The 23,141-nt window shown below is 34.2% G+C and overlaps 4 protein-coding genes across 5 annotated transcripts in view; 2 read left to right on the forward strand and 2 right to left on the reverse strand.

The window, feature by feature from the left end:
• Window positions 1–4: 4 nt before the first annotated feature.
• Window positions 5–2,152, forward strand: LOC131623760 (uncharacterized). The gene is made up of 4 exons (XM_058894783.1): window positions 5–209; window positions 297–515; window positions 624–1,481; window positions 1,575–2,152. Exons 1-4 carry the CDS (start codon window positions 5–7, stop codon window positions 2,150–2,152), a joined length of 1,860 nt encoding a protein of 619 aa, XP_058750766.1.
• A 4,774-nt stretch (window positions 2,153–6,926) lies between these two features.
• Window positions 6,927–8,085, reverse strand: LOC131623671 (uncharacterized). Its single transcript, XM_058894681.1, has 4 exons — window positions 7,870–8,085; window positions 7,379–7,780; window positions 7,227–7,272; window positions 6,927–7,111 (listed from the first exon to the last, which is right to left on the reverse strand). The coding sequence occupies exons 1-4, from the start codon at window positions 7,902–7,904 to the stop codon at window positions 7,106–7,108; spliced, it is 489 nt and encodes a 162-aa protein (XP_058750664.1). The 5' UTR covers window positions 7,905–8,085; the 3' UTR covers window positions 6,927–7,105.
• An 11,063-nt stretch (window positions 8,086–19,148) lies between these two features.
• Window positions 19,149–20,596, forward strand: LOC131623761 (uncharacterized). Its single transcript, XM_058894784.1, has 3 exons — window positions 19,149–19,331; window positions 19,461–19,950; window positions 20,244–20,596. Exons 1-3 carry the CDS (start codon window positions 19,149–19,151, stop codon window positions 20,594–20,596), a joined length of 1,026 nt encoding a protein of 341 aa, XP_058750767.1.
• A 944-nt stretch (window positions 20,597–21,540) lies between these two features.
• LOC131623722 (ATP-dependent DNA helicase SRS2-like protein At4g25120) overlaps window positions 21,541–23,141 on the reverse strand; it is a 29,393-nt gene continuing 27,792 nt past the window's right edge. For both annotated transcript variants that reach the window (XM_058894745.1, XM_058894744.1), the window contains exons 26-29: window positions 22,547–22,609; window positions 22,369–22,428; window positions 21,840–21,902; window positions 21,541–21,727 (exon numbers count right to left, since the gene is read on the reverse strand). In XM_058894745.1, the coding sequence (XP_058750728.1) occupies window positions 21,638–21,727; window positions 21,840–21,902; window positions 22,369–22,428; window positions 22,547–22,609 (276 nt within the window). In that variant the 3' untranslated portion in view covers window positions 21,541–21,637. The remainder of the gene's footprint in view (window positions 21,728–21,839; window positions 21,903–22,368; window positions 22,429–22,546; window positions 22,610–23,141) is intronic.

A 23,141-nucleotide genomic window follows, 5' to 3' on the forward strand; every position in this document is an offset into this window, starting at 1 on the left:
TGCAATGGGCTTTATTGGGGATGATCGTGAATTTATAGCTGCTATTTCAGAGGCATTTCAGTGGGGTTCTGGCCACTATTTAAGATTGCTTTTTGTCCACATGTTGCTGTCAAGTAGCATTAACAGACCAAGGCATGTATGGAGCAAAACAAGGCATCTTCTATCTGATGGAATTCTTTACTCTCAACAGACTATTGCCAACAACAGAGGTAACATGTTATTGAAAAAAAGAATTAGATATCAACTTCATTAACTTCATTTTTTAAATAATTCTATTGCAAACTTCTGTTAAATAGGTTTGAGGTTATCAGAACAAGAAATATACAATCTGACATTGATTGAGATAGAAAAGCTACTACAACGTAACCGTAAGAGCCTGAGCGACTTTCCTGGGATGCCAAAACCACAAGGATATGTCCCCGAAGAATTTGGCAACAAGCTTATTTACAAAGAGCGGAACTACAATCCCGATGAACAACTTCAAGAATTTAACATGCTGTATCAGAATCTCACAGGTTTCTTCACTGTCCATTTGAAATTTGTTATAAATGTAAAACCAAATTAACAATAGCATAGCATAGTATATTATGATTGTTTAAGAATAATCTTCTAATTACCAACAGATGAACAAAGGGATGTATTTAAGCAAATCATGATGGCCGTGAATAACCAGAATGGAGGCGTGTTCTTTCTTTATGGTTACGGCGGTACAGGCAAAACCTATATGTGGAGAACACTAGCTTCTTATATAAGATCAAAGAAACAAATATGTCTGACAGTTGCTTCTTCTGGAATTGCCTCACTATTACTTCCAGGTGGCCGGACGGCGCATTCTAAATTCAAAATTCCGATTCCCACGCTTGAATCTTCCACATGCGACATAAACAAAGGGAGCGATAGAGGTGATCTACTAAAACTATCAAAGTTGATAATCTGGGACGAGGCTCCAATGTGTCACAAATTTTGTTTTGAGGCATTGGATAAAACTATGAAGGATATCATGGGTGGATCCAAAGCATCAAATAAAATATTTGGAGGTAAGGTAATAGTCTTTGGCGGTGATTTCAGGCAAATTCTTCCAGTTATTCCAAGAGGCAGCCGCTCGGATATAGTTCTTGCTACAATAAATTCATCATACATATGGGATCACTGCAAGGTTTTGAAACTCACAAAGAATATGCGACTACAGCAGTCGGCAAAATCCACCAGTTCTGCAGAGTTAAGACATTTCTCAGATTGGATTTTAACTGTTGGAGATGGGAAGATATCAGAACCAAATGATGGTTACGCAGAGATCGACGTTCCTAAAGATCTGTTGATCTCTGATTTTGATGATCCCCTCAAGGCAATATTTGAAAACACCTATCCAAATTTTGCCGTTAACTACAATAACGTGGATTTTCTACAGTCAAGGGCAATATTAGCTGGAACCATAGAGACTGTTGATCAAATCAATCAGTATATTTTAGAATTTGTTCCCGGTAATCAACATTTTTTTATAATATTTCGTTGTGTATTTTATTTTTTCATGCCCAATGTTATTTACGACAACAAATAACATTGTCAACCCGCAGGTCAAGAGAAAGAGTATTTAAGCTCGGATTCAGTTGATACAACAAACGGTGACGGCAATGAATCTTTTGATGTTTTAACTCCAGAATTTTTGAATGCCTTGCAAACTTCCGGTGTCCCCAATCATAAAATCAAATTGAAGATCGGTACACCAATAATGCTGCTCAGGAATATTGACCAAGCAGAAGGGCTTTGCAATGGAACACGTCTCATTGTTACCAAACTGGTCGATCATGTTATAGAAGCAAAAATTATTTCTGGAAAGAACATTGGTGGTATTGTATACATTGCACGAATGGATATAACTCCGACTCAATCACCATGGCCCTTCCGAATGACCAGAAGACAGTTTCCTATAATGGTATGCTACGCTATGACAATTAAAAAATCTCAAGGTCAATCTTTAGATTTCGTCGGTATATATTTGCCAAGAAGCGTGTTCAGTCATGGTCAATTTTATGTGGCAGTCTCAAGAGTAAAGAGCAAAAAGGGTCTAAAGATCTTAATTCACGACAAAGACAAACAACCATTGTCGGTGACGACGAATGTCGTTTTCAAAGAAGTCTTTGAAAATTTATAATTGGACAATTAAATGTTCCATTCAATTAGTATTTTGAAGTTTTAAACGCCATGCACGTTAATCATTTCAAGTTCGGGATATCTATTTTTTTTTGTAATTGCAATATATAGTATATGCAACTCATGGATATCTATTTTTTTGCAATTCACACATTCTTCAAATATATATCATTAATCTAAATGCCATAAAGAAACAGAAACATGCTCTAAAATATTTACATCATAAAAAGATCCACTTTTTAATAAAACACATATACCAAACAATATAAAGCTGTAATTTTTTTTAAGAATAATTCACTTTGTTACCAAACAGTATAGCATTTGCAACATCATTCATAGAAATTAACAGAGGTAAAACTAAATCGCACTCAACATAAATTCCATATTCTTAAACAAATACCATTCACAACACAAAGTCTAAAAATAAAAAACATCCAACCCAACACAAACTATAAAGATAAAAAACAACCAACCCAACACAGTACCTTCATATTAAAACATACCAGCAACATCAATTCCTGTTCACTAACTGAACAAATATCAGATCTGAAAATGGAATCATTGAGAATTCCAGCACGTCTCCTGATTTTAGTTTTTTCTCTCTTGCAAAAGAGTACCATCCAACCCCAATATGTATTTCATACTCATTCCTACTGGCCCTAAGAATTACGCACTGATATCCTTTTCCATCAACAAGATCTACCATCCTTATTGCATTCTGCGTCTTTCCAAAGCACGTCTTCGATATTTCCATAGGAATATTCTACAGATTTTACAACATGCATGATATGTAAATGAGTTTTACAAATATATACATAAATACATTAAATTTTTCAAGATATTTACCAGTGCATTTTGTCCATGCATGTTTGCTTCTGTGACATGCTTCCTCCACTTTACTTCACCACTATAATCAGCAATGCATTCCTCTTCAGTAAGAAATCCATCGTTTATGAGAGTTTTTAACATTTTATCTTGCTCTTCGTCGAACTCTTTAATGATTTGACGTGCCCACACAAGGGAGTCTCTTTCCGGATCACTTAAACATTAAATACAACAGTACAATTATTCTACAAATTATAACAAATATTTTTCGAATATAACTATTCTTTTTTTTTTTTGTTAAGAACAACAGTCATCTTAGTACAGATCTAACAAAAACTTTAATAAATACTTAGTTATCAACTATACATCCCTAATTGAGATCAATTTTCCAGTGCATGCAAAAGTAGAGAAGTCTGAATTTTTTTTATGTCAGAAGAAATTTTTGCTTTAAGCATGCATTTTCTACTTACCTGCTGGAAGGAGAAGGAACAAATGGTACCCCCCACTTCACCATCTCCAATGTTTTAATGATAATAGAGCAAGATTTTATCATTTATCAAAAATTTCTCAAAAACTTCCTATATATGCTCTTAGGTATACACTTACAGCTTGGGCCGTGAAACTTGATGGGCCTTTATTCTATAGGACATAAAAACCAAAACAAATTAAAATAATATTCATCATTACACTTTGTAACATGTATACATATATTGTAAACCATATATTATTACTTTTTTTTAATTTTGTTACATATGTTTCAATATAAATTTTATTTTACTCGCAGTACATCATAAATTAATTCATATTTTTTTTTAATTATAAAAAACATATATTTAAATATCTAATAGAGTATGGACTTATGTATTTTTGAAATATTTTTCACTTTCTTAACAAGTACAGTAAAAAAAGAATTCATATTCTAAATGACAGCATTCTAACAAAATAATAGTTTTGATACTCCAAACATATGGATTCACAATAAAGTTAGGTGCCAAAATAGTCATCCATAACATACAAATAAACTTATATATACCATAACAGCAGAATTATAAAAAAGATGCAACCATTAGAATTTAAACAAAAAACATAGTTGAGTTTTGATAGAGTTAAGGAGCACTGCAGTAAAAGTTCAACACAAAATTCCATCCAACAAAAACACTTAAATTCCCCCATACATAAAGGAAGAAGAGTTTATACTGAAAACACTTAATAAACATAATGATTAGCAAGTTCTTCCACAAATTTCCAAGTCCCATCATTTCTTCTTCATCTGAACATAAATGAAAGTACCATGTCGGGCCAATTGACATGTAAGTTTGTCACCTCTCTTGAACCCTTTGGCCTTCACATATGCGTACCAGCCTTTAGTCATGTATTTCTCAGATGGACTTGGAACCCCGTTACGATATGCCGTCTTCACAGTACACTTGAATTGTTGATACAGATCGCAATCTCTAATGGTTACCTCCTTCTGATTACTTGCCAAGCAGTCTAATGCTATCTGCTTAGGGAAATGCTGCAATAACACAGAGATTCCATTGATCAAACACTTGACATAGTTCAGTATTAAAATACAAGGTAAATTTCGAGCATGCTTACCTGGACATTATCCTTCTTTACTTTTGAATTCTTAATAGCAATATCCCAGCAGTAAGTCGGCTTTCCCCCCCACATCCTTATCCTAACATTTGAAACATTTTTGCCCTTCTTTGCAAGTTTCACAGAACTTTTCGGCTTCCCATCTGTATCAGCTCTTTTGTTGGCAGTCCTGCACTCAGCCTGCATATTTGTTCTCTTACAAAGGACACTTGCTTTGTTTGCAACTGTTTTCTCAACAACAGTGTTGGAGTTCTCAGTGGTTTTGCTATTTGGTTGATTATCGTTCCCAGAGACAAGGGGGACATCATGTTGTTCAACCTTAACATTCCTTATAGGAACAGCTGTGTTGACGACATTGGAAACAACTACAGGTGCATTCTTTGAAGTTTCAGCAAATGTAACAGATTTCTTTGATTTTGTCTTATCTTTTCTAACAGACTTGCCACAAGATTTTTTTTCAGAACCATCTGCAACCTCATTCACGAGTTTCTCTGTCTCAATCAATGCTGTCTCCTCACTGGAAGAACAGTTGTAACTCCGTTAGGACGTTTTGAAGGAGAAATAAACAATAATAATCCTAAGTCTTACTTAAATAACCTTAAAATTTCAAGATTAACAACTTGAAAATAGATATAAGATGACAATCTGGACCGATAATGAAGACTATTAGAAAATAATGAGTAACACTAACAGCCAAACAAAGATAAGTCATACTTTCACAATATTCCGAAACGTGACTTTCAGAAACAGTAAGGGTTCTACTCCATTCACATCATTTTATAAAACTCACACAAAACCATTTTATCATGCAGATTAAATCAAAAAACCCTAAAACCTAAATAGATCGGGGCTGGAAAAAATAAAAACAACCGAAATAGAGGAGGAAATAATGTTTCTGACCTCATGACACCTTCATCGTCGTCTGATATCCACCCATGCGTTGGCTTTCGTCCACCCCTCAGTGTCTTCATTTCTTAGTATCTTGAGAAGAAATGTCTGTTTTTTTTGCTAAACAAGAGGAATGAAATCAGTAAAAGTGATGTAATGTGAATAGTTCAAAATATATCGTGACTATACCTTGCACGCTTCAGTTTCCCCAGACTTCTTCAATAAATGACACCTATTTAATCAATCATAACTTTTCCCTATTATCCACGGTGTAACCGAAACAATTAATAAACATTTGGAACAACGCTTTGTATTGTAACTAAAAAAATGCATTTATGTTATCAGCATCCGTTAACCTCAAATATACATGCATACACTACCTTTTTTAGCTTCACCAATACCATGCAGTGTTTTTATATTTTTGATCTCTTTTTTTTTTTTTTTTTTTTATTACCTCCTCTTTACCATATTTCCCGGAATTCTAAACAGCAAAAAAGTAAATAAGTATTTTTTTTATACCTATATAGTAGAATCAATTTTTTAGGGGCAATTATTACATTTTATCAACTATTTTTAAATAAACTATTAGTTAATTTCATCAAATTTAATAGCAAAATAAAATGTATCACAACCAGAAATTATCCAAAAATTTTATTTTATAAATACTTGAATATATAATTTTTAAAATTATTATATATATGTCAGAGCAAAAATTGTTGATCAAAAATTTTCAAGTTATTTTTTTCCACTTACGTAGTAATAATTAGGAATCAATAAATAATTTTTTAAAAACTATTAGTTAATTAGGAATCAATTTTTTAGGGGCAATTATTACATTTTATCAACTATTTTTAAATAAACTATTAGTTAATTTCATCAAATTTAATAGCAAAATAAAATGTATCACAACCAGAAATTAAGTCACATATTATTTTATAAATACTTAATATATAATTTTTAAAATTATTATATATATGTTAGAGCAAAAATTGTTGATCAAAAATTTTCAAGTTATTTTTTTCCACTTACGTAGTAATAATTAGGAATCAATAAATAATTTTTTAAAAAATACTATACATATTTTTTAACACTTAATATTCTATTAAAAAAAGTATAAATAATCTTAAACATTTACTGTTTTTAAAAAAATACCATACATAATCTGTGCTTTCAGATGCTCTTTTCTCTTCAATTTTTTTTATTACCAATTATATTGAACTACAAATGTTGCTACAATATCTACTTTCATGTAATGGTATCCTTATTTTTACTTTTTATACTATATATCATTAACACTTGGATCCTATTAACTCACACATCTTACACAAATTAAATAAATCTGAAAGCACAGCCACATTACAATAACAACACCAATTAAACTAAAGTAAACCATGCTAATAATCATTTAAATGTTCAAGCATCTGTCCAAATCATAAAACTATGATATTGGAATTACATAAAAGGTTATCAAACCATGTTCTGTTAAAATTCAAATACAGAATATCAATATAACATAAAAAAGGTTCCAAACATTACATTAAACTTGATAGATTTAAAACAAAAGAACCCAACAACATCATTCAAAACAAACTGCTGCTCTTCCAAACTGCAAAACCACTTCATCCAGTCTAGCCATCAACACCTAAACCTGCATTACACAACAATCACAATTTCACAAAATTACCAGTAGCATACGGATCAACAAACAAATCATTTAATATAGATATTACAATAGATTTTGTGGCTACAGAGATGTTCCTAACCATTGTTTTAAGCTTCTTCACCAAATCTGCCCATATAATCCAGTCACTGTCATACAGAAGACAAACACAGAGTTAATGTGTGGAATGGAATTAAACTCATCTACCCTAATATCATCTTCTTTCAATACAGTCGTTGCATAAAAATGACATACCTTTCACTTTCAAAGACGATTCTACCAAGATACACTGAATTGGATATCTCAACCATTCTCGGATTTATCTGCAGTCCCACACTTCCCATAACATCAGCCACAAATTGAACGTCTTCCAATAAAGCAAAACCCAAACCAGCCCTAATTTCCTGATGCTTCCCCGACCATTTTATTCCAATCATCTCATTCTGCCACACCATTGATATGTTCTTAATCTTACTCCCCCTTTCCCAGCCGCATGCAACATTGTTGATTGCATGTAAAGCCCACTCACTGCATAACCTGGTAATCCGCTGTTTCTTCGTTCTCGACCTCATTCGGAGTTGCTTGGATCTCTGCTTCATCCTTCGCTTTATCGCGAATCTTTCGACAGGGTCCTCAACGACAAGAAATTTCAGTGACCTAAATAAGGAACAAGCATCGAACAGATTCATAATCCACAAAAAACAAACGAAATAAATAGATTGGATTAATAGAAGAAGATCAACCACCTGCATGCTTTGGCGACTTGTGAGAAACTAGCCATTTTTTCTTCCAACTTTCCGATTTACTGTTCGCCCTTTCTTACTTGAAGTGTGGGAGTTTCCAAGCTTCTATCACCATATATACACAAAAACCTACTACCTATTAGACTTCTCTTTAGTAGGTAAACGTGCAAGAGATTTTGGAAACTGGAGAAATCCACTTTTTCTGTGCATGCAGAACTAAATACAATCAACTCTTTTTAAGAGTAATAATTAATTCCACGTTATTTATACATCAGTCAATTTTCTAATTGTGTGGAAAAAATAACACATTGATGTCTGTTTATTTTATAATGTAATCCAAAACTTATAGTATTTCTTTTCATACAATATCACACGTTAAGATTCATTAACTTAAAAACTCTAAAATAAAGAGTTTTATTTATTTTTTTCTCTTTCATAATTAATAATAATTGTTCATACTTATTTATTCGTTTATTTTTTAAATCTTAAGAAAAAAAAAAACAAAATTGTGGTATTTTATAAAGTATTAATTCTTACAAATACAAATTCATAATAGTCATATAACTATATCATTAATTTATATAAATTAATTTAATAAATCACAATATAAAAAAGAAACTAATATTATCATAAAAACTATAAAATAAAGAATTCTAATGTTTTTTTTTCTCTTTCACAATTATTAATAATTGTTATTGTGTTCTAATTATTTATTTATTTAGGTTTTCATACATATTTCAGCTTTAATTCGAAATATTTACGATTTAATTATTTTCATTTATATACATTTTTCAGTTTGTTTAATATAATTATTTAACCATAACAATATTATATTTATTTAATATTTATAATGTAGTCCACAAATTTAAATAATTTTTTTGGATTCATTATCAAACATATAAGATTACTTAATATAAAAAATGTTACATCTATGTTCAAATTTTCTTTTCCTCTCTATTGTAACTATTATTATTAATTGTTTTATTCTAATTATTTAGTTATTTAATATTTTTTTTCTTTCAAAATATTACATTTTTATTTATCAATCATTATGATACGTTGATTATTGTTTATATACATACGTCGTTTTTTTTTTTAAAATTTATTATTTAACCATAACAATATTATATGTTTTTGATTCTTATACCGACTTTACGTGACCCGTGCGGGCGCACGGGTCCTTTACTAGTTACGCAATAAAAATATAAAACATAGGAACTTATTTTGGAACAAGAGATATGTGATAGATGTGCTGCCACCCCTCATGTTGGTGATCCAACAATGGATGAAGTACCATGAAAACTAAATAAATAAAACAAATCAATCAGCTTTGAAGAGAGAGAAAAAAGATAGATTAGTATCTAATTTTACAGCAACAATGAATGAAAGTATGATACTTGTGCATGAGAGAGATGGTGATAATTAAAATGGAAAAAATATTGGTAACATATTTTATTCTAGAATGTCTTTGTCACCCTCACATTTTTAATTATTGTTTTCTTTGTCATGACTATTAACAAGTCTCAAGGCCAATCACTTACAATGTTGGTTTGTATTTGTCAGAAGAAGTTTTAGTCATGGACAATTATGTGTGGCTATCTCAAGAGTCAAATCCAAAAAGAGATTAAGGATTTTTATTCATGACAAAGATAAAAAAACCTATGATCTCTACCACCAATGTTGTATTCAAAGAAGTGTTCCATAAGATTTGAAAGGTGTGCTTTTACATAATTCAATCTTATAATACCTTTAACAACATAATATACCTCATTGTTGTTCTTTACATCCAACATATCACTATTTTTGTATTTTTTTAGCTATTTCAGGTTCAAACATTCACTTCATTTTGAAAAGACATGTTGCAACTCTATATTTTTTTTATAAGTTTTTGTAACACAATTTGTAATTGACATTTTGTAATTTAACACTCTTTCATTTATATGACATTATCAATACTAATGATATATTAGTTGACAAAATTTTTGTTTTTATCAAGATCATATTTCGTATGTTAATTTATTGGGGATGTACACAACATCATTAAAAAATAACTCGTGCTACGAGTCTCTTACTAGTTTTATTTAACAAATAAAATATCTTTTAAAAAATAAATAAATATTTTTATATATTTAACTCTTATTATTGAATAAATATTTTTTATTTTTATTATAAAATAATCTATTAAATTAAAATATATAATAAAAATGATCCATTAAATTTTTAAATATGTCGAATAAATTGAAGTCATCCATATATATATATATATATATATATATATATATATATATTGTTGTTATGTGATCTTCAAGATAATTTATTGTTGTTATGTAATCTCGATTGCTACTTTCTATAATTGCCCTTTACTAGTAATAGAACAGTACTAATGCAAGCTTAATGTTATATCTAGCACTATTATATTAAAAGAATTAGAAGTTGACGATGGCCCCAACCGGCAACCTAACTTACACAGTTCCATTATCTGACTCTCCCATAACTATCCTCTCTTCTTCCTCCTACCTATATATATCTCTTTCTTGTTTTTCTCTAATCCAAATCCAATCAACACTACAATACAAAAATGAGTATCCCTAAAGCATATACTATTCTGATGAGTTTGGAGTTAGGTTCAATTGGAATTAAGTATCAAGGTTTAAACACCAATCCATTCCAACAATCATCTCCAACTATCTTGCTCTTTTTTACTTCTATTTTTTGTCATATCCTTGCATCCACAGCTGATATGACCATGCCAACCACTATGGTAATATTCCACATTTCTGGTGTTGTTGGATGTGAGATACTTCTTTGGATTCTCATCCCCCAGTTTTGGAATTGGTATATCATTAACCTATTCCTTCTAATAGTTACTTCATTCTGTTTCTTCAACTGCATTAGTAAGAGTGTCACTAAGCTCCTTCTTCTAACACATTCAAATGCTGCTATTGCTGATCACCCTCCTAATTCGGATCCATCTCAGGCGTAAGATTAGTAACCTGCAATGCAAACACTCACCTGGCTTCGTTTGGTTGATAGTATTTTGCATTTCTGTTTCTTCTTATTGTTCATCCAAATAAAGCAAGACCTAGGATATAAAATTGAAAAATGAATATTGTGTATGTTTCAATAGTTCATTTATATATATATATATATATATATATATATATATATATATATATATATATATATATATATATATATATATATATATATATATATATATATGGACAATTGTCTTCTTTTTAATGTTGTCCGCTTATGTTGTTAGGCCCATTAGACAAAAAAGGAAAACTTTTTTTTTTTGTTTAATAGTAGTTTACCCTGTAATATGAGCGTGTTTTGGTTTATCTTTCACCGTTGCCAAAGGCAGGTTTTGACAACGGTTTTTTTAAAAAAATCGTTGCCAAAGAGTAGGAAGGGGGAAAAACAAAATTCGCTAACATTACAGGGGTGAACTACTATTAACCCTTTTTTTTATGTAAGCAAGATACCATATAAGAGAGAACTAAGGGTTCTCAAAACCTTTTTTACACAAGAACGGGGTACACCCGCCAACAAAAGAAGAAAAATTACACACCAATTAGCATTACGAAATAAATAGCAAAGGAGCTTTGTTAAATTCGTAAAAATTACAAATGGGATGTGTAATTTTACTGATAAAAGACCATCTCCAAACCAACGCTTTTATACTCCAAACCGCATTATTCACATTCCAAACTTCATTACAAAAACATATCCCATTCCGATATAACCAAAGCGACCAAACAATAGCTAACCACACTATACCTAATTTTTTTCTCCTCCACCTTCTTCTTTTTACAAAAATCAAACCATTCCATGAAGCACGCCAAACAATCTTCTTCCAAATCTCTAACCGGCTTCCCAATCCAAATAGCTATTTCCCTTCAAACCACCTCCACCATTTTGCATTTAAAGAAAGAATGGTCCATACTTTTCGGGTCAATACCACAAAAAACACACTTAGTATTTTCCATGGACAAAGTTACCCGCCTATATACAAGTAAATCCTTTGTTGGGAGTCTATTCACAAAAAGTCTCCACCTGAAAGCCTTGATTTTGTATGGAACATCCAACTTCCAAATCGAAACTAAAGCTCCATCATCTTTGTTCAAAATACCAAACAGGTTACGCTTTTCGGCATAATGCCCATAACACGAAGAAACGGAAAAACACTCGTCCTTCGAAATGGTCCACAAAACCTCGTCATTCACCTCCCTAACCACCTCGCTTCCGTTGAGCCAATCGCAAAAAGCTACACCATCCGCCCCGTTTCCCGGATTGGATGCAAGGTTCGGAGTAATACCGCAACAACCCCACTTCCACACACCGTTCTCCCACCCTCCCGTACTCGCTATCGACACCTTTTTCAAATAAGAACCCGCATATAAGGCCGGAAATTTTTCTTCCAAAGAACAATCTCCCTTCCATTTCGCTTCCCAAAAAGGAATTCTAAATCTGTTACCGACCTTGAAACGACAAAGGGACACAATAGGATCATCTACCTCCCTACTACCCACCGAACACAAATCTTTCCACCAAAGAGAAGAAGAAATAGAAGATGAGGAATAAGAGAGAGAGAGAGAGAGAGTCGAAACAAAACGTACCTCCACAAAAGCTTTTCATAGATAAATCACCATATCGGTCTTTTAACAAGCTATACCAAATCGAGTCGGAGCCTTTAAGAATTCTCCACCTCCATTTGTTAAGAAGAGCCAAGTTAAAATCACCTATATTTTTTTATGCCAAGCCCTCCTTTATCGAACGGAAAACACACCTTCTTCCAACTCACCCCATGAATCCTTCTCTTATTATCCTCCACCCTCCCACCCCAAACAAAGTTACTTTTCAATCTAGTAAATTCTTTGGAAACCTTAACCGTCATCTTGTAAAAAGACATAGTGAAAATAGCAATCGAACTTAGAATGGATTTCAAAAGAGTGATCCTACCACCCAAGCTAAGAAACCTATACTTCCAACTCTCAAGACACTTCTTCATCTTCAACAAAAGCGGTAACCAAGAGAAAAATCTCCTTGGATTGCAACCAATCATAATCCCAAGAAAAGAAAATTTACTTTCTTCCACTCTACAAGAAAGGACATACGAGGCGGCTTCCATGAAGTTCTAATTCACATTAATCCCAATCAATTTACTCTTGTGATAATTGATTCCAAGACCCGAGACTAACTCGGAAGCTTTCAACACCACTTTAAACGCCTACACTTGTCTCCAAGAACCTTCCCCCACTAATAATGTATCATCCGCAAATTGAAGTATGTCAACATTACTACCTCCATTAATACCAACCCCTCTAAATTCACCATTCTCGATCGACTTCCTCACTAAACCCACCAACCCCTCGGCTACCACCACGAAAAGAAATGGGGATAAAGGGTCACCTTGCCTTAAACCTTTCTCTACAAAAAAACTCCTTCGTAGGACTACCATTAACCAACACGGACATTTTACTTTGAAAAACCAACATTTCGATCCATCTCCCCCACTTCGCCCCAAAACCCATCCTACACAATATAAATCTAAGAAAATCCTAAGATACTTTATCGAAAGTCTTCTCGAAGTCTACTTTGAAAAGGAGACAACCCCTCCCCTCTTTCTTAGTGAAATCCGCAATCTCATTGGTCACCAAAACACCATCAAGCAATTGCCTACCCGAAACAAAAGTTGTTTGACTCGGAGAGATAATCTTGTTGAGAAACTTTTTCAACCTTCCCGCCAAAATTTTGGAAATAACTTTATACATGCATCCCACCAAAAAAATTGGCCTATAATCATCCAAATTTATCGGATTCGAAGACTTTGGAACCAAAGTCAAGAACGAAGAAGTTATAGCCTTTGAAATTCCTCCACCGGAAAAGAAAAAATTGAGATATCTCACAAAATCTTCCTCTATGATACTCGAACACTTTTTCATAAACAAAAAAAGTATAACCATCCGGACCCGGACTTTTTGAACTTCCACAACACAAAATGGCTTCCTTAATCTCTTCAATTTGAAAAGGACTTTCAAGAACAAAATTATCTTCGAATGAGAGAGTCTTAAAAGCAATATCTTCAAAAAGTAACCTACCTGAATCCCTCTCTATAAATTTATTAGAAAATTGCCTTCTTACTTCCTCCCTAACCTCCTCCACACTTTCCACCATCCCCCCCTTGAGTACTAATCGGACCCAAGTGATTAAACCTTCTTCTTTCCTTTACCACCTTGTGAAAAAACTACTATTAGAATCTCCTTCATTAAGCCATTTAAGTATATATTTTTGCATAAGCATACTTTCCTTAATCCTCAAGTTAAGCCAAAACCTCTTATTAGCTTCTCTCCTGCTATTAAGAGAAACGCCAAAAGAATCCTCCACCAAATCATCCAACTTAGAGTCACCGTTATTTATGTCCCTCACACTTTCCTCCACCTCCGAATAAATCTTGCAAAAGACCGTTTTATTCCACCACTTAAGTCTCACTTTATGCCGACTAAGCTTTTATTTAAGAACAAAATCCCATATTCCTTCAATCTCCATCTCCTTCCATTCCTTTTCGACAAATGATACAAAGGAACTAAAGGAAAACCATTCATTATTGAATTTGAAAGGTTTAGGACCCCAATTAATATTATCCACCACCAACCATATCGGGCAATGATCTGAAATATCTTTCACCTACTAGTTGACCAACCACCCCCCATCTATCCACAACCACATTCGAAACTAAGAAACGATCTATTCTACTCATGGATCTCCCATCACCACTACACCAAGTGTATTTTTTCCCTTTACACGGTACGTCCACCAACCCACTATCTTCTATTAATTTACAAAACATTTCCGCCCCATTATCCACCTCCCTCGCCGACCTCCCCTTTCTCTCCATAAGATTTTTAGTCGCATTGAAATCACCGCCTAAAATCCATTCTCCATCCGAGCCGTTCTCCTTTAACTTCAACAAAGAATCCCACAATACTTTCTTCTTGACAAGAGAACAAAAAGAGTAAATATTAACCATATAATAACATTTCTCCTTCCAAATCACTTTAACACCTGAGAAATCCTCCCCTTTGAAACTTTGAATAACCTCCATTCTCTCCCGCCTCCATAGAGTTAAAATGTCCCCCGACAACCCTATCGAATTAGAGAAATAAAAATCGATATCCATATTACACCACAAACTATTAGCAATAAAGTCCTCCATCTTTGTTACTTTAGTTTCTTGAATCATGACGATATATGCATCTCATTTCTTCAAAATAGCGCTTACTCTTCTTCTTTTCAGAGCATTGCCCCCCCCCCCCCCCCCCCCCCCCCCTCTAATGTTAAAAGATACTAAAATCATTTCAAAATATGTTTTGACTCCTTCCTCGTATCTTTTCTTTCCAACTCTGCTTTTTTATTCATATATCTCATTTTACTAATGAAATTACACCTATCCTTCAGATTTCCAATTCCCATCTCTTCAAAAGTTGTCCACTGTTTGGCTGAAAGACTTTATTACAGAATAGTGGTGTATTTAGAAATTCTATTTTAATTAAATTTAGTTATTATTCCTCCAAGAGGCCCATGGCCCAATTGTAGTAAACCCTAGTAATATATATCTCTTGTATATGCTGATGGAAGAAAAATGAAGAAAAGTTGTTTTTATATTATATTTTTTTATGCAACCTAGATCTAAATTTAGATAGTGTAAATCTATCATTGGTACTTTCATTCATGATATTCAACCTTTCTATGGCCCCTCCTAAACCCCCTAACTCTACTTCTAAAGAAATAGTAGAAGAAGTTATCCATTTGTCTAACTTCATTTAAATAATGCTCTCCAAGAAACCCAAATGCAAATGGATGAATGGTTTGGTATGGTTGCTGCTGATCTAGCTCATCAAATTGGGGAGCTCCACACAAGATTTGATAATGAGAAATAAATTGCTGATAATAGGCATGAATCTATTATGGAAAATCTCCACAAACTGCTCACTCAAAAGGAACCACAACAGTCTGCTGTTGTTCACTCTGTTATTGTTCACGGCGGTACTATTCATGGCGGTATTGTTCACTCTGCAGCTGAAATTTCAAGTATCACTCAAAACCCTTATTCCATGTTTATGATAACTTACCTTATTCCCCAGATCTTAACCCCAATCCACATCCCTCCTAGAAACTCATCCACATTTTCTAAAACTCACCCACATCCTGTTGCTACAGTACCACCGCGTCATACAACACAACCACCATCACCACCTTTTTCACCTTATCATACTTCCCCCACATCTTTTCACCCAAACCAATACTATAACACCTCTTTTCTCCACCAACTTTCATACCCCCACCTCCTCAAATTCCCCTTTTACCCCAAGCTCGTACCCCTAAACTTGAATTTGCTATGTTTGATGGTTCTAATCCATTAGTGTGATTATTTCAAGCTGATCAATTTTTCAGTTTTTTTAATTTACCTCCAGAAAATAGGTTATCATTAATTTTATTTTATATGAAAGGTGATGCTTTGTCTTGTCTTGGTTTAAATGGATGTACCACAACCATTTATTGAGAGATTGGTTTTCCTTTATTAGAGAATTGGAATTACAATATGGTCCTTCTACTTGTGAAAACCATCAGGCTGAATTGTTTAAATTAAAAAAATGGTTTTGTGCTGGAGTATCAAACACAGTTTGAAAAATTAGGAAACCAAGTTGTTGGATTACCTCAAGATGCCATTTTAAATTGTTTTATTTCTGGTTTAAACATAGAAATTCGCAATGAAATGGCCATTCACCGGTCGTCTTCAATTTCCCAAGAAATTAGTCTTGCAAAACCGATTGAACCCAAACTCAAAGATTGCAAACCAAAATTAACAAAACCTTTCACTAACTACACCCCAAAACCTATCTCTTTTATCTCAAACTCCCCAAACCCCAAAGTTAACCAAACCTCAAATTCTCAAATTCCCAACCTCATTAAACAACTCCAACAAAACGTACCAACAAGACTCCCAATAAAAAAATATCACAAGCCCAATTACAAGAAAGAAAGGCTCAAGTATTATGTTTCAATTGCGATGAAAATTTTTTAATGGGCCACAAATGCTCTAACAACAGATTTTTACTATTGTTGGCTGGTGAAGATTCTATTGAGAACCCCAATATTGACCTTGAGACTAATGACATTGAACAGGAATCAGAACTTGGTGATACTTATTTTTCAGTTGTCAACACATGCTTTAACAGGACAATTTTCTCCACAAACTCTAAAGTTCAAAGGACAAATTGGTGGTCTATCAGTAATGGTTCTTGTGGACACAGACAACACCCACAATATTTTGCAGCCTAGAATTTCTCATCATCTCAATCTCCCAACCACCCTAATATCCCAATTTTCTGTTATGGTGGGAAATGGCTCCCATTTACAATATGAAGGAATTTTTTAGGATGTTCAAATTTTTCTACAAAATAAACCATTTACCCTTCCCTTTTACTTACTTCCTATAGAAGGAGAAGATGTCGTTCTTGGAATGGCTTGGTTGAGAACTCTAGGCCCCATCCAAACTGATTTTTCCATACCTTCAATCACTTTTACCCACCAAAACAAATCAATTTCCCTAAAAGGGGATTCAACACAACACCCCACACAGTCCACCTTTCACCAATTACGCCAGCTTATACACACCAATTCCATTGCTTCTTACCACTTAATGATCTTGCAACCATTAGACCCCCCTTCTTCAAACACTAATACTACATCTCCCTTAAGCAACCTACCGCCAACTCTACACCATGTTGTTTCTAACCTTATCTCAACCTATGAACCCATTTTTCACATTCCAACAAGTTTACCACCAATCAGACCCCATGACCATAACTTTAATCTTTTACCAAACACCCCCCAATCAATGTAAAACCTTATCGTTATCCCCATTCCTAAAAAGATGCAATGACATCAATCATTCAAGAAATGTTAACCAATTGAACCATTATCCCTAGTAACAGCCCTTTCTCCTCACCAATCATCTTAGTCACAAAAAAAAGACGACACTTGGAGTTTTTGTGTGGATTACAAAGCATTAAATGCGGTGACAATCAAAGACAAATTCCACATCCCAACTATAGACGAATTACTATACGAGCTTGGCTCAACCACCATTTTTACCAAGATAGATCTACGCTCAAGCTATCACCAGGTCCGGGTTTTAATTTGGTTACACAATAGAAACTTGTTTCAATCCAACAAATTTATCATGAAATGAGATTTTTGGTAGGGTGGTTTGTGGAAAATATCTACTAGAAATTTCAAATTTTCTAGTAAAATCTTTCAAAAAAATTAAAATTTTCTAATAAGATATCTAGAAAATTTCAAAAAAAAAAATCATTAAATTTTTAAAATTTTCAAAATTTCTGGTAAATATCTCACTTTTATAAAAATTCATGTGTTTGAAATTTCTGGTATCGCCCAAAAAATTTATATATTTTTTTAAAAACTTTGAACAAGATTATTTTTCTCTTTTCATACATTTGAGAGGTGTGGTATAACTGTAGAAGTAGTAGGATTTCAAAGCGCCAATATATCATATTGATATTAAAAAAAAAACAGTTTGCTTTGATTTTAAAATATAGATTCAAGCAATTTTACAAAATAATATTTAAATATATTTATAATATTTTATTAATACAATTTTTTTAATTCTTTTTAAATTGGTTTAAAATTTTTATTAAGATAAATTTAGACAGCCGAGTATCACAGTTTTAAAATCAAATCGTAATGTGAAAATATTTTAGAAAATATCTTACCCCACCCCTTCTATCTCTCACCCACCGTGTGAGTTGTCTAAAATGTCCTCTTGCTTTCATAGATGTATCTCCGGAAGTACTTTTTTTTGTTTAACGTTGTTTTGTTCCCTAGATGTACATACGGAAACTTCCGTAGATGAATTTACAGAAGTATTTGATGTTATATTCATAACAGACTCTTCCTCCCATGTATAATGCGATATGGATGGTCGGCCATAATGTTTGCATTGTGATACTAATAAAATCGAGTTAGATACTATGAAGTTATAACAAAAAAAGATAGAAAAAAATATTTGTTCTTTCGTAGATACATCTAAGGAAGTACCTTATGTTTCCAAATGTTGGGTTTCTTCCGTAGGTGCATATGCGGAATGACCCAATGTTCTAGTCGAGGGGTCTTCTCCATCCATTCCAGATGAGATGCCTTCTCCATCTACTATTTCATCACAGAGGCCTTGAGATGATGCAAAGTGTTCCTCACAGATGCACTCCACCCGCAGACATCGACGAGGAAATTCTTCTTTTGTGCTTGTGCCAGTGACGACCGAGGCAGGATCTTCGGTGCCACCTCTAGTGTTGTACGAGGATGATCCGGTGCCGGAGCCTGTCTGGTACCCGAGAGGTCCTATAGATGCATCCCAGTTGACAGGGTATGCAGATCATTCAGTCAGGCATATTTGGGGGAGAGAGAGAGAGAGAGAGAGGTAAATTTTGTTTGGTTATTACTTATTACTTTTTTTCTTCAATTTATGACTTTGCTTATTAATAATAGTGTTTTTTTTTGGAAAATTTCAGGACAGAGATCCTCAGAGGTTCTACAACCACGGCCAGAAGATTGGCGCTCTCGCGCAGCTTGGCGAGTCGTGGTTCCAGGATGCACTCGCAGCTTCTGAACTGAGGGACCTCTGTCAGGTCGGATTTCAGACGATCCATGATGGGATGATGATGACATTTGCAGAGAGATGGCATCCAGATACTTCGTCCTTTCATCTTCCTCACGGTGAGATTAACATCACTCTTGACGACATTGCATGCCTCTTGCATCTACCTATCATAGGTACCATCCTTGGTCACGGTAGGCTGGCGAAGGAGGAAGCGGTGGAGATGCTAATTGAGGAGCTGGGGGCTGATCCTACTGACGTGCTTGAGGAGGTGGAGAGGACCCGCGGGGCGCACGTGAGGTTTCACTCCTTGCAACGGATATATGATGCCGAGCTTCTTGCGGCACACGAGGTTGCTGGTAACGAGGAAGAGGCGGATATACATAGAGAACGGGTGTTGAGATGTTACTTCCTATATTTGATAGGCACTCAACTATTTGTGGACACGAGCTCGACGTACACATACGTCGTTTAACTGACGTACTTATCGGATATCGCATGTGTCCATGAGTACAACTAGGGAGCGGCTACATTGACATACACCTACCACAGACTCTAAGAGGGATGTCTGTGGAGGACAAGGACTGTGGCTGGAAGTTGTACCCTCTTAGTGGTAACAATCTTATATCCTTCTACATTTTCTCAAAGCTTATTATATATTTGTGATATTATGTTTGATCACCGTGTTTTTTTCAAGGTTGGATACTACAACACTTTCCTGACATTATTGACTGGGGAGAGGTGTCGGGTTACACTAAAGTCATGACGTGTGCTAGAGCCTGTGTCCCCCTCAGAGCGAACCAAGTGCTGAAGCCTTACAGACACTGTTTTGACCGCATGGCCGATGAGGACGTTCGATATGACTGCTATGATGATCAACATGAGACGGTTCCGTGGAATGACATCGCTCTATATTCTGGATGGTTAGTTGTCAGTTCGACCATTATTGTTCGTTATCTTCTGGAGCGCGTCATGCGTCAGTTTGGCTACCAGCAGACGATATCCCGCCACCCTTCTGACTTCGCTCCTATTGCCATGACTCGTCGATAGCTAAATGAGGTATTTGCAGACTGGGAGCACCACATGGTTCCTGCTGAGGCTCGAACGACCAGATCAGAGGTAGATTGGAGCTGCATCGACTGGTCCATCACCTGGTACTACAGAGTGTCACACCCATACATGATCCCCATCGCACTTGGATCACCGTCCAGACCAGCCCATGAGGAGATTTTGCGGACTCATCAAGCTCAATTGGACCACACTCAGGATGTTCTTCCTCGGTGTCGTCAGATAGCTGACATGGGGCGGGCAAGCTTTGCAAATGGTTTCTTCTCTGAGGGGTACGATGTCAGGCGTGTAATGGATGGTATGATTAGGCTATCAGAAGAGGCATTTATGTATCATCGACATCGTGCTAGGACAGGTGGGTCAGGATGATGTATGGCACACGCAGTAGTGATGCCTGTGATTTAATTGATATCTATATTTTGATTTCATTTTTTGCACACTAATATGATTATATATTCAACATTATTGGCCGATGATTTACACGACGTATTATTTTGATGTACTATTTACTATTGCCTTTAAATTGCATTACTTTAATTTATTATAATTTAATTTTTCATTTTTGTTATAAAAATTGAGTTTTTAAGTGAAATATATGTGATTTTAAAATATAGCATATTGTTCCCTCCTAGGTACATCTACAAAACACTATGTTTTAACATGTTCCGTAGAACCTACGTAAAGAAACAAATTTTTTGGAAAAAAAATGCTGCTGGATTTGCATATACGGAAACAGAGGACATAATTAGAATTTTTTGCCATATGACTGAGAGATTCAAATGGTGGATTGGAATTTTCTCCTTTTTTTAACTGATTAATAACATTTTCATTCAAAAACGAATAAAATCATTTGAAATTACAGCCGAAGGCTAACTATGGGATAAAATAAGCATACAAATAAATTTCAATGGAGTACATTTGCAATATATAAATAAAAACAAATAGATAATTGATGAAAATAGTTGTTCCATAACAGAAGTTGGCAAAATTTAACTTTAGTTGACTATTAAATATCGGAATTTGTTACAATGATTTGTATTGTTCAATAAGATGAGATGCATGGAGGCGAGATGTAGGGGTTGTGGTGCACCCCAATTTCTTCAAATACGAGATCTGCAATAAGTCAAAAACAATTCATAGGTTTACTAAAATGACACAAGAAAAGAAGGAACCATAAATATTAAATAGGAAAGGCCTAATATGTCCTTTCACTGTGAAATTTTACCTGCTTGTCAGTTGGTGATGCCGAACTCATTGCATTCTCCATCTTTAATTTCAAGAAATGTTCCTGAAAAATGCAGAACATATTTTTAAGTCTCAGCTGGATTATCAGAATAAAAAGGAAACTCCTGGCGTAGGTTTACAAATAAATCCACAAGCCAGAACTGTGTTAGCACCTTAGATCTGGAAAAACTGTACAAATGTTTTGAATAGTACAGAAATTGTAAATTTATTAAGATCGGTTAAAATAATTTCATTAGTTCAATAGTTTGGAGGGGTAAAAAGTATTGTGTCACAATCCACTATCACATATGTGTGAAATAAACATGTGTCACTCAGTGTGAGAGGGAGTATAACATTAGAAAAGATTTGTAACGGTTATTTTGTTTATATTGGACATGTACAAGTTTAGTATTACTGGTACAAGATTACTAACGCGCCATTAGATAGATAAATCAGTAACAATGCTAATATTCTAACAGATCCCATAAAATTATAAATGATAACTACTGAATAGAGAAAGCACGGCTAACCTGTTTTTCCCTCATAAGATGAGCACGTTTATCAGCTGGAATTTGTTCCCATCTCAAAACCTACATGGAGAAATTTCAAAAGGATGTGGCAGAAGTTCCATTTCCTCTAAAATCTGAAAATCCCCATATCTCAAAAACAAAACAATAGTTGGCTTTAGCAACAAGTAAAGGCACTTACATATTGAGCATACTGCATTGCTTCATCACAGCTTAAGCAGGACTTTAGAGAATTCAACAAATCCTGAAATTGCAATTACAAATAAGCCATTTGAAAGAATTAGTTATCAATTACCAAAAATTCACAACAAAGGAGGTTATGTTATCAGAGGTTGCATAACATATAACAAGAGAAGTAATGGGGACAATATTTGACAGACTGGTGTCAATAAAACTGATTGTCTGATAAGGCAGAGAAAGAAAAATTATGTCTTGTTTGAGGAAGAAAATTTAGAAAATGAATATGTTAATCAGCATATGCTCTTGGAACCTTTTTTTACAGAGGCCTGAACCCTTTAATCATTGTATATGAAATAACAACCGACATCATTTCAAGTCAAATGCATTTTCCTTGAACTTTGGTCTCACTCAACCTAACAGAAATGGCTTGTAAGGTGATAACTGTTCAAGTCTTTTACACACTACCAAGGCCTGGCTAGTCGATGTGAGATTCTCAACACACTCTATCACATCCAGACAAAACATCTTAAGTCTAGAAATGTGGCTATAATAACATAGAATATAGCCCAACAAAAATTTGAGGATAGGTTCAACAA

Source organism: Vicia villosa, unplaced genomic scaffold (genome assembly GCF_029867415.1).
Source record: "Vicia villosa cultivar HV-30 ecotype Madison, WI unplaced genomic scaffold, Vvil1.0 ctg.000077F_1_1, whole genome shotgun sequence".
NCBI classification, from domain to species: domain Eukaryota; kingdom Viridiplantae; phylum Streptophyta; class Magnoliopsida; order Fabales; family Fabaceae; genus Vicia; species Vicia villosa.